The 12,782-nt window shown below is 34.0% G+C and overlaps 2 protein-coding genes across 3 annotated transcripts in view; both read left to right on the top strand.

Annotated features, from left to right (window-relative positions):
• LOC117109257 (putative glucose-6-phosphate 1-epimerase) overlaps window positions 1-1,489 on the top strand; it is a gene marked incomplete in the record, with an annotated part of 7,063 nt that extends 5,574 nt beyond the window's left edge. Inside the window, 1 exon segment of the mRNA XM_033251528.1 lies at window positions 1,128-1,489. Within this exon segment, the coding sequence (XP_033107419.1) occupies window positions 1,128-1,300 (173 nt within the window).
• A 2,366-nt stretch (window positions 1,490-3,855) lies between these two features.
• On the top strand, window positions 3,856-11,215 carry LOC117108451. 2 transcript variants are annotated; one of them, XM_033250471.1, is made up of 3 exons: window positions 3,856-5,683; window positions 6,663-6,717; window positions 9,821-11,215. In XM_033250471.1, the coding sequence occupies exons 2-3, from the start codon at window positions 6,672-6,674 to the stop codon at window positions 10,999-11,001; spliced, it is 1,227 nt and encodes a 408-aa protein (XP_033106362.1). In that variant the 5' UTR covers window positions 3,856-5,683; window positions 6,663-6,671; the 3' UTR covers window positions 11,002-11,215. The 2 variants fall into 2 exon arrangements, with proteins under 2 accessions (XP_033106362.1, XP_033106354.1); XM_033250463.1 differs by lacking the exon at window positions 3,856-5,683 and having other exon boundaries at window positions 6,426-6,717.
• The last annotated feature ends 1,567 nt before the right edge of the window (window positions 11,216-12,782 follow it).

Genomic DNA, 12,782 nt, shown 5'->3' with positions numbered 1-12,782 from the left:
TATATATATAGTCGACTTTAAATGATGCTTATTCATTTGCATTGATACTTGTATATCTGGGAGATGCAGTTGTGAGGCAAATGGAAATATAGACGCAGAAATTGATACGGATACATAATAAATTTAAAGAAATGAACACTAATCTCGCATTTATTCTGTCTGTAATCTGTAGAAGTGGTTGGCACAATGGTTGTGGCTCAGTCAGGGGGTTTAAACCATCCACATCGCTTGTGTCCTTGAGCAAGGCACTTTATCTTACGTTTGTTCATCTCCATGGCCCAGGAGTATAAATGGGTACATAGTAGAATCTAATACCAAGTGCTGATTCTAGCCACTCATGGAATTGTGTGCCCCCAGGGGGCTGAGGATGTGTTCCATAGGTGTTTGATCTTGGAGTAATAATTTAAAGTACATAGAGGTATTTATCGCGATATGCACTATATATATGTCATATTATTATATAACTGTAAATGTTTGGATCTGCGTGAGAAAAAAAAAGTATTCACATGTGGAACCCGGGACTCCTGCTGTAATTCAACATGTGAGATAAAATTAACTACAACCTTCAAAACTTCACTGGCTTCAAATACAACAATGTATCATCTACAAAATATCAACCATAATCTATAAATGTATTCATGGCTCTGCTCCTACATATTTACAAAGCATTATATAAATTCATGTTCCTTAACGCCCAGGACTTCGTTCCGAAATGGACCCACGTTATCCATTCCAAAAACCCACCTAACATCGGATCCAATAGGTTTCTTTGCACAAGCACCATTGATCTGGAATCGGCTTCCATTTCACATCTATCAGTCTAAGTCCTTTACGCAATTTAAGTCACTTTTCAAAACTCAATAGATTGTTGGTCTTTGAGCGCTGTTAGACTATTATTATTATTATTATTAATGTGATTCACCATCTTCTATTTAAAACAATGTGGCAGGATCCCTAAAATTATACTTTGTAAATATGTAATTACATAGTGAATCAGAGATGCTGCACAGCACTATGAGCTATTTAATTTTTTAAATATTGCCCCTTCATGTGTCACTACCCTTCACAAGAATGGTAGCTCATGCAAGCATTGATTTTACTCTGGTTGTTTCCTCTTTTCATTGCAGTGGTTTGGAACCCTTGGATTGACAAAGCCAAGGGGATGTCTGACTTTGGAGATGAAGAGTACCTGAATATGCTTTGTGTTGAGCCAGGCCATGTCTCTTCACCTTTGACCCTGACTTCTGGTGCTGTTTTTGAGGGCAAACAGCTTTTATCAATCATTGATTCAAATCTTTGATTTGTTGGCATGTAGGCCTACGAAACGAGGCGTAGCAATTCTACCGGGTAGATCAAATCATTCCATATGATACATACACATATAATGTACATACATAGTTTCCTTTTACTTGTGCTTGTAATCTTTTGTCACTCAATAACATGTTTCATATACCTGAAAGGATCAAATAAAGTGTATATTTAATAAAAACAATTGTATTTATTAATTGCTACTATGGGGAAATTAAGACAGCAGAACCCCTACTAAGTAGATGCCTTTAGGACTGAAAAATAGAGTCCCTTTCATAGCCTGTCCCCTTTAATAGGGTTTCCCCTTAATAGCGGTGTCCCACAGGAGGGGTTCTACTGTAAGAGTATGCGTTACGCACAAGTTGACATGCTGTAGACCTATTGGATAATGCTGATCAAGCTGTTTTTCAACAATTGTGATATGTGTCATTATACAGTAGCTATATTCATAATGTATATGAAATTCACAATGGTAAAAATGGCCTATAGGCCTAGACACAACAATGGGCTAGGCCGGCCAACAATTGTCTTGGCAGAAACACAATTTTCGATAAATACAAGCTATTTACAGATTGTTTAGTTTCAGTTTTAGATTATTAATTAAATTTAAAAAAATGTATATATTGAAAATAAAATCATTGCATTTATTAAACTTTATTTTAGATACTTCTTATGAAAACAAATTATAAGAGAATGGGTTGCTTCAGATTGAGACCAATCAGAACTGGTCAGTTAAGTTTAGAGCCCCATTGGACAAGTCAAGCCCCCAACTGGCCGAGCTCGTCTGGCAGTTGGACCAAAAAGAAATGTCAAAACTGGCCTACACCAAGCTAAAACATTCTTTCTCAGTCGTAGAGTGTCATTTCCGGCCATCCAGAGCTCCCTATTTTAAAAAAAATCGCATTTGGGAGGAGACACAAACCCGTCCCTTCCACAGGCATGTAAGCTAAAGCCCTCCCCCCTTTCCATCAGCTTACCACCACCCCCCCTCCCCGCAAGAAATGTATCCTAGAGCTACCACTGGCATTGACATAGACTACAGGAGTAGTCAAAATATCCATTGCAATAAAGTTTTGTGTTTCTAAATTAAACATTTTGCGTTTCTGAATTTTCATTCTCGTTGCACAGTATTTTATACAGGGGCGGATCCAGAGATGTCCAAAAAGGGGGCCGAAAGTGGGTCGATTGAGGCAACACTACCTTAGGCAAAACTAATTTATAGCCATAATTTGCAATGCAAAATTCATTTATAATATGACTACAATATTTGTATTATTTTCCTAATGTTATTTCATGATGCAAGGTTAATCAGAGAGAAAGTAGCTTAATAGCTATACTGTATTACATTGGTCGCATTTGTATCTTGAAAGATATTTCCATGTTAGGAAGTTATGGTACAAAATTATGTGTCCTTAGGCGAGACTTTGTTTATACCTTGTTTAGCAACACGCCGACTGCAAATATTGATGATTCGAATAAAAATAAAATTTTATTGTTGGCCATTTAGCGCATTGACTGCCACAAAAAAGTGGAAATTCCAGAAAAAAATAAAATTTATTTCTTAATTTTTATTACGCCTTCCCACTGCCTTGAAATCTCTAAAAGGTAAGATATGTATATTTCTTCCTGATTATATAAATTTGAAGCATTTAACCATCCTATTTTACATTCACCAATAACATTTTCTTTTAATTTTCTCCATCTAAATGTATTTGGCAAAATTATTTGCTAAATAAGAAAACACAATTTTATAATAATTTAATAAGTACACGAAACAAGGAATAAAAAAAAATCTCGCCTTAAAAGTAAAATGTTGCCGACCGTAATATACTCGACCTACCCCAAAGCCGTGTGGCATCATTCCCCTCAGCCCCACCATGGTTGGGGCTGAGGCGAGAAAATTTGAGGAAATAGTACCTCAAGATGGCAGGAAATGAGACTTTTTAAATTTTGTATTCAAAATGAAGCGCCAACAAATTCTCATGATCTTTTAGTTATTTTTGGCAACCATAGAGATCTAATTAGTATGTTTGATGTTCATTACCATAGAATATAAAACTTAAAAACATTGTCTTTGATGTATTTACTTTACTTACTTCAAAACTGTGAATCACACGTCTCTCAGCTCCATCACAGTTGGGAGTGAGATAAAATTTGTACCTCTAGATTGCCAGACATGACAGTCTTATAGTAAAATTCATCATCATCGATCTAATTAATCGCTGTGATGTAACATAGAAAATACTACTTTATGTTTGCACGCTTTTTCTCATAGTTTTCAAATTATAATGAAGGCACGCACACTCGAGTCGAGTATTATAGGTAATTCAGATGTTTGTGGGCAGAGATACCAGCATCTTACTATAAAATACGATGTACTCCGGCTGTACAGCGCTCTTTCATTAAAACCTGGGTCATTTTTGCATTTATGTCAACAATTTTCAGGCATATCTTTCATTCACGAAAAGTGAGGGGACCAACGCATCCCTTTTGAGAATATGGACCTCTGGGTGCCCGGAAATTGCACTCTCATGTACCTTAAAAATCTTACCAATAATTCAACAATATAATACAACAATTATTTTTCTTCATACATTTTAGGGGGGTGCGATCGCATCCTCTGCGCCCCCCTGCATCTGCCCCAGAAATATAAAAAAACATTAAAATTTACAAGAATGATGAAAAAGAATTACCTACTCCCATGTTCCAAATTTGAGTACCCCTAAAAATAAATCTTCTACCAGATTAAGTTCCCTGCAGAACTGGATCTGGTAGAATAGGTATGAACCAGAGGTGGCGCTAGTGTGGAGGCCGGGGGCCATGACTCCCTTGTCAGCGAGAAAAACCATAAATCGTTGTTGAGAAATAAAATTTATATGTATTTTTTACATATTTGTAGACTCCAAAATCGATTAAATAAGCCTTTAAAACCCCTGAATTGTCATATTTTTAGGGGGCTTCGCCCCCTGGAACACTTTTGATATACTTTGAGCGATGTCCAACCACACCCACTTTTTTTGTCGGGGACACCGGCCTCACTCCCGGGGACCTTGGACCCCGGCCTGTCTGGCAAAATTCTTGCTTCACCACTGGTATAACACTAAGTGAAAGTATTTTGGAGGGAAGAGAATCTGCCTTTGTTAACTTAGATGAATAAATGATCATTTCCCCTTTCGATAAAAAAAAGACTAACAAAGAGAAATAAGCTATGAGAAGTATTATTGAAAAGAGAAGGCTAACCTCTACCCCCTAATTTGTTAATTTTGGCAAAATCCCCCAAAATTGAGATTTCGATGGATTTGGTAACTTTACCTATTATACTAACTACCTGGCAAACTTTCAGAATGATATTTTTTTAATCATTAGAAAAATGAAATTTAAAATATTCAATAATTACAATAAAGTATATTATATACAAACTTTGACCTTGAATTTCTCAGTTTCATAAAATTTTGACTTTCTGACCTCATAACTTCCTAATGCCTTGACCAAATAGAGTAAAACTTTCACTGTAGTTTGCTATTATGTATATAATTTGGGTAGCATGGCCACTTTTGGGAAAATGTGTACCAGTTTTTAGAAATTTAGAACAAATATGCGATTTTTTGAGGAGAAAAAAAATATTTTTATTAAAAAATTATATTTCATAAGCTATGATAGTATTTGTAATTTTCTCTGTGCTACCATAATTCTGTATCATATATTTATATATGTGAAAAGAATTTTTTTTAAATGAAAACCCAGGAGAAAAATTGTCAGATCTTTTATATACTTTTTTTTTGTCTAAAAGGCTATTAATATGCAAATTAGGTGACCTTTGACCTCAAAAAATTTGGTTTACTATGATTGATGTTTGGACCAAATATGAACTCTAAATGCTTATTATTTAATTTTGTTCATTTAGGGTAGAGGTTAGCAAAAAATCCTCAAATTCGAGTGAGTCCAAATACAGGATATGGTAATGAGATATTTTATATAATAAACTTCCTTGTTTTATGTAACATGACAGGATAATAAAACGATATTAAGTACAGCAACAGTGGGCACTCAAAAGCCACATGTACTTTGACTTATTAACCATTGTTTTATACATAGGCCTAGTTGTTTCAACACTGACTAAAAATAATTTTAGCTGCTTTTTTTTTGTTTGTTACAAGATAGCCACATAGTCGTTTCGACTAGTGGCTAATAATTAGCCACGCCCTTAAATAAACATCAAACGGATACAGACCGATACAAACATAGTCCTTAACTCGCCTAACTCTCTTAAGAGGGTTATTGAGGAGCTGAGCGTTTATTTGTTGTAATATAAAGAGCCGGGTATCGAAGAGGCAGGAACCATACGAATTAGCCAAACGCTCAGCTCAGTTTACAGGTAAAGCACAAATTTTGCAACAATTTTAATATTATTAATGCTAATATCTGTTTTTTAACACAGTGAAATTTCTGTCAGTAGTTGTTCCTTAATTACACCATTTTTTTTTTTTTATGTTGGAACTGATTTTTGACTGACTTGTGATTTGAACTTGGTATTTAGAATACACTAAAATCTGTTTATTTTTTAAAAATCAGTTCACACTGAAGGAGTAAGCAACAAAATTTAAACTTTCTACTTACAATGATGATAGGGACCCCATCACAAACTTTTATTTATGTAGTAGCTGTATAAGCATATTCATCACATGTTAAATTTGAACTTCTACTTTAAAGAATGATCAGATACGGCCCTCCGAAAAAGCGAAAATCTATTTTCTCACAATGCTTTTGGGGATTTTTGGGGGTATATAACATTCTAATATGCTACCCAAATTCAAATGGTATTTCTTGAAAGAGGGGCCAAATATCAGTCTATGTAGCAATTTTTAACTTTTTATCTTCGTTATTTCAGGAGATATAGCTTTGTAAAAACCGTACAAAGTTAAAGATGCTGTTAGCGGAATGAAAGTAAGGGGCATGGTACCTAGATTTTAAAAGGACATAACTTAAAAACCGCTTTGAAATTAAAGCTGAAATTTTGCATTCTTTTAATATGCCAAGGTATTTTTAGAATTTTTTTCAGGAAAATCCAAGGGGGATCACATGGGAATGGTGGTTGATTTGAGCCAGAAAGACCCAATAGTCAAACATTTCTGTCTACTGGCACAGTATGTCAATTAAAACCATCTAAAACACATTTATTTAACATCCACTTAAAATAATTCCCATTTCTTTTAACATCCACTTTAATTCCCTTTTCTTCTTACTTTCTCTTTTGACTCGGGACAGCACCATGAGCACATTTTGCAGATATGGCGCTATACAAATTTTAATTACTGTAGGTACTTTTTAAAAATTAAATGTATTTCCTTATTCAGAGATTTCGAATGGAAAGAATAAACGTCAAGATGGATGACTGCGTGCTAAACCAAGGTGAGAATGTAGCCAGGCCAGGAGTGCTTAAAAATGTTTAAATACTAGTAGAGTATGTAATACAGGCCTAAATAGATACAGAAATTTGAAGTGAGAGTAAAACACTATTAAAAGGGAACTGAATGGGAAGGGAAACTAACCCATGGTTTGTAGAACAGAACGTATGGCTCTTTCTCATTTAAATAATGAGAATTTGTACTCTAGCCAGACTGAAAGGAAACAGCAATGGTGACTGGTTAGGGTGAAATTGAGAGTTTTTGCAACATAGAATTTGACCCTGCAATGCCAGTGGATTTTTAGAGTATCTACCATGGTTAATGGTGAAGATTGTTTTAATACATTTCATGGTAATTATGACAACCTGCTGTAACTATGCAAAAAAAAAATATAGGGAAATGGGAAAAAAGAAAAAAAGCCCTTTTTGTTGCTGTGAGATGCGATGACCTAATGCTAACTGGATACATAAACACTGATCTTGGGTTGGTGGTGATGGTGTAGCCACATCATACTTCGGTTTGGGTGCTACCTTGGTATTTATTGTATTGTATATTTCTTTATTTACTTTGCTTTTTATTGTGCTTTTTTTCATTGTCTTCCTACCTACAGTATTGTCGAGCACAGACATCTCGTTTATTTGCGCTTTATAAAACCATCTATTATTATTATTATTAACAATCCTCCATTTATATAGCAAATTACTGCAATAAACTTTTACGCACTTTCAAATAAGTACTACTGGCCACCATTTGGAAAAAGCACCATTTGGAACAGATTCTCAGGTCTCTAGGAACCATAGTCCATAAGGAGCTAGAGTGCTTGGCTACCAGGTACCCACTTATACTCCTAGGTGGAGATAGTAAAGAGCCAAAGCAATACAAACAAGAATATCAGAAGAAAAACAAGCTAACAATAAACACAACACCCATTGGTTTGAGTAGACAAATTGTCTTTCAATACGTTTTTGTGAATGGTTTTCAAAAAAACATTTGTTGCCTCATATCACTTTTATCATGCTCTAATGAATTTCCATAATTTATTTTATTTATTTATTTCCGTCTTTTGTGTGATAACACTTTCAGTGACGTAGCATTGATATCACAAGTGGATCACAAGTAAAAAGAATAAAAGAGAACAAAAATGAAAAAAGAAATTAAACTTAAAACAAAACTAATGAGTAAAAGAAAAACAATAGTTACATAAATATAAAACTACTGCATCAAAAACAAAATAGCTTAAAACTAACAACAAAATTGAAAAAGGAAAAGACAAAAAGGAAAATCAGTAAAAATTTTGATTCAATATTTTGTCTAGAAGAGAGTAAATAGAGTTAAATTATATTGTTTAAATGATTTTTAGACTGTAGGGAAAGTTCATTAAATATTATTTTAATTTCATTTGGAAGGCTGTTCCATGCTTTAGTTGCACGATATCAAAATGTCCTTTTGCCTTGTAACTGATTTCATTTTTGTTCAATCAAGTTGTTATTTCAACTTATTCCTAGTACATTGAGGGTGATTATTGTTGTCAAAGATAAATTTATTACATAAATAAAATGGGGCCTTTTATTTTAGACATTTGAAAGTTAATAATAGAAGATGTTCATTCCATCTGTCGAACAATCTTTTCCATCCCAAATCATTCATGATTGTAAGAATTGGATTATGAATGTCAACAGATAAAAGAATTCTTCCGAGCCTATTTTGAAGAATTTGAAGTTCATTTAAGTGATTATTGGTTGTGTTGGATTAAATGCAATCACAATAATCAAATAATGGCATTACATTTGCATTTGACAACATATTTTTATTTTTAAAAGGAATGTATTGTTTGACATGACGAATCACACTAATTCTTTTTGAAAGACATATTATCAATATGCAAGGCCCATGTTAAGTTAGTATCAAAAATGACACCAAGATATTTCATAGACATGACCTTCTCAATATTTGTGTTATTATATAAGGACGATATCCGAAAATCTAGGAAGGAAATGAGAAGTTCCAAATATCATAAATTTTGTTTTTTTGTGTATTTAAAGTTAATTTATTATTATTGAACCATTGGGTTACAATAATAAAATTTAATTGAAGATCTTTCTGAAGTGTAGTGGGATTAGAGGAGCTACATAGAATAGTTGTGTCATCAGCATACATGACACATTTGCCTTGGACTACATTAGGTAGAGAGTTCACAACTTAGATAGTGAAAAGAAGAGGTCCTAAAATAGATCCCTGTGGTATACCAATATTTATTTTCATGGGATCAGATTGTTTGAGATCTCTCATCTAAATATGATCTGAACCAATTTAAAGCCATTAAGACCAAGTTGTAATTTATAAATAAGAAATGGATGATTCACCGTGTCAAACACTTTCTTTAAATCAACAAATATTGCAGCAGTGGCTTTGCCTTCATTAAAATAATTCAGTATATAATCTGAAACATCAATCAGTGTTGCTGTAGTTGAATGAAACTTATGAAAACCTGATTGAGCATTGTTTAATAAATTATTTATAATTAGATAATCATATAGTTATTCATAAACAGCTCTTTCAATTATCTTGCTAATTATTGGCAATACAGAAATAGGCCTATAATTATTTGTATCTGCTCGGTCCCCATCGTTGAAAAAAGGTGTTATTCTTGCTCGTTTCCATCGGGAATATAGAACTTGTCAGTGATAAATTGAAAATATGGGAGTAGCGAGTCACAAATAACTGGGGCTGCAAGTTTTAATAATTTGGTATCTAAACCATCAAGATCAGTTGCCTTATTGTTAGAAAATGTATAGATTTCATCTAAAACATAGACAGGTTCAATAAGGTTAAAACTTAACACCTCATTATTATAATTTGGTTGATAATTATTAGTATTGTGTTAGTAGATATTATACAAAAGTGGTTAGCTGAAGAATTTCCAATAGAAGTGAAATGTTTATTAAATTCATTTGCAGTTTCCTCATCACTGCTTGAAAGTTCACAATATTTGTAAACTGTTTCAATATTGGGGTTTTTTTTTAGGAATTATTTCACTACGGATAGTTTTCCAATTCTTTTTTTGATTTACAGTAGCTTAAAAGCTTTTTAACTCATTTATATTTCAGGCCTAACTTTGTATCATGTAAAGTTCAGGGATTCCTTCAACCATGGCAAGGAGGAGTGCACTAAAGTGGACCTACAAGAGAAAGAGTTGGTGTTAACGGATCATATGACAGGGAAAAGATTACTAAAACTGCTGTACAAAAACATTACATCCATGTACAGTGAAGGGGAATCCGTGGGCTTCCAATGCGGCAGAGGTAGTGACAGACAGGAGGTGGTCCTTACCACAAGCTCCAGCAACTTCATGTTTGCTTACATAACCGAGAGAAAATTTGGAAATCGGGAAGTGAAAATTCGCCGAAGTTGGGGGATGGACACTGATGCCTCGGACCGAGTGGTTTTCAGTGAATTAAAAAAACATGATAATCCTGATAAAGCGCCTGATGATGCTGATCACAGAAGCATTAAAGCGCCCGACAATACCACCATGAAAAAAAAACTAGAGCACACCAAGCACATATTTCATCCACTAGATCAAAACAAACCACCTTCACATTATATGTGCATGGATCCCAGCAAAGCCCCAACTACAAGTGTACACACAGACAAAAAGTCTTCAGAAAACCCTGTGAAAGCATCATGCCCAGATCAAGATCTCCGATTCAGTGTGCTCGTACGTGAAAACACATTTCTCTGGAGTTCTGTTAATGGAGAAAGTACGCTGATTTTATGTAGTGACAAATTGTTACTTGACAATTCATATGTAAAGACAGAGGAGTGGTTTTACAAGTACATCAAGAATCACACACTGTCAGGACAAACAATAGAATTCACCTGTTGTGAAAAATCTCCTATGGGCGCAGGCAAAATCGTCTTTGACTGCTTTGAAAATGCTAGTATAATTGATCAAATTCTAGTACAATACATAGATACTTTTTATGTGGAGGTGTCTCAAGAAGATGATATCGCAAGACGTTTCAGTCTCGAAGGTGAATACAAACTAATCGTTCATTATGATTTCCTCGAATTATGTCGTCTTGATGGTACACTGTGCCACTATTGGCGCTATAAAAAAATTCGATCATACAGACAGAAAGGATCATCATTTTTCATTACCTGTGGCCGAGGAAGTAGTACTGGTGAGGGCAATATAGCTTTCAAGACAGAAAAATATAAAGAAATCTTTGAAAAAGTGGATGAGAATGTGAAGGACATTCAAAAGAATTCTACAAAAAATAAGTAGCAAAGGACTACAATTATGATATTGAAATATTTTTTTCTCAAAATCAACCAAGAAAAAATCAAAGATTCAACTTGATGTCTACACATCTCTTCCTGAACTGGCGTTTACTCATTTTTGAATAATCCTAGTCATTAGACGATAGTGCACATTGATTCTATGGGTTCGATGGGTTGTGAATCAAAATTGGGTGGAGCGAATCGACTCTCACTTGGCTGGGGGCCAGGGGGGCCGCCTAGGGCCCCGGTGGGGGTCCAGGGGATAACCACGGATATTTGATGAATTATGGCAAATTTTTATTTACTTATTTAATAGGCATCGAGTTACTATAATATGACTTCATGTAGGCTATGCTTTCTAATGGTTATATCAGCTTCCCATACCAAAACATTTTTAATAAAGCAAGAAACAAAGAATATGCAATGTAACTTGTAATGAAAATTTATTTTCAAATCCTCATTCTTGAAAGTGAAATTCTATATTTTGGAAATTTTGCATGAAATCTGTCAACCATGTTGTCATGGTCGAGGTTGCTTCACCTATCACGATGTATTCCAACCATCATGAGGCTATCTAAATGAGCATATGTCATAACAGAACGCAAATTATTTTTAATTTGTCTCATTCAATTATTATTATTATTATCATTATTATTATTATTATTACTATTATTATTATTATTATTATTATTATTGTTATTATTGTTATTGTTATTCTTATTGTGGTTGTTGTTACACAAAAGTTAACACAAACGATATGGTGGCTAAACGAATATTGAATGTAAATATTTTTTTTTATTTGTTCCCTGACAAAAATTATTGTCTTCCCCGACGGGAGGGGGATATGCTCCCCCGACGGGGGAAATACTTATTGAGATCCTTAAATAAAGCTTATGAGAGTGGTTTCCTCTCTCTTACACAAAGAAGGGGAATAATTACATTACTTCCTAAAAGACAAAAACCTAGAGAATTCATTAAAAATTGGTGTCCAATCTCCCTATTGAATGTCACCTACAAAATTACATCATCCGCCATAGCTGAAAGGTTGAAGAGTGTTTTACCTAATTTAATTAGTACCGATCAGTCTGGCTTCATGTCGGGTAGATTTATCGGCGAAAATATAAGACACATTTATGATATTATGAGCTATACAGAATTACATAACATCCCCGGCTTACTGCTTCTAATCGATTTCAAAAAAGCTTTTGATTCGGTCTCACATACATTCATTTTTGAAACGCTTAATTTATTTAATTTTGGTGACAGTTTCAAAAAGTGGATTTCAATATTCTACAATTAAATTCAATCTGCAGTACTTGTAAATGGGCACATAACAAATTTTTTTGAAATTAACTCCGGATGCCGACAGGGTAATGGGCTATCTCCGTATATTTCTCTTATGTTCTCAGATCTTAAATATTGCAATAAATAATAATAAAAAATAAAAGGATTAAGGTTAACTGAGGTAAATTTTAAACTTTTACATTATGCTGACGACACCACTATTATACTTGATGGCACAGAAACATCTTTAGCCGAAACTCTCCTGTGTTTTGAAAATTTTTCAAAAGTTTTGGGTCTTAAAATTAACATTGATAAAACAAAAGCTGTCTGGATAGGCTCTTTGAAAGGCAGCAATAAGATTGAGTGGGTTGGACTTCAAACGTTTTCTTACTTAGGTGTTATCTTATGTACTAATTTGGAAAATATTGTGAATGTTAACTATACCAGCCCAATGCAGGCAATTACAAAACTGATACATCATTGGTCAAAATGTTTTCTCAC

The sequence above is a fragment of the Anneissia japonica genome, unplaced genomic scaffold (genome assembly GCF_011630105.1).
Source record: "Anneissia japonica isolate Jap-2015-1 unplaced genomic scaffold, ASM1163010v1 scaffold26_len2425191_cov177, whole genome shotgun sequence".
Classification (NCBI taxonomy): Eukaryota; Metazoa; Echinodermata; class Crinoidea; order Comatulida; family Comatulidae; genus Anneissia; species Anneissia japonica.
This window is presented reverse-complemented; position numbering and strand designations above follow the sequence as displayed.

Excerpts from the sequence above, each read along its gene's own strand:
- LOC117108451 (XM_033250463.1), top strand. The coding sequence starts at position 6,645 with ATGTATTTCCTTATTCAGAGATTTCGAATGGAAAGAATAAACGTCAAG. Across the intron at positions 6,718-9,820 it reads TGACTGCGTGCTAAACCAAG|GCCTAACTTTGTATCATGTA; the intron begins GTGAGAATGTAG and ends TTTATATTTCAG.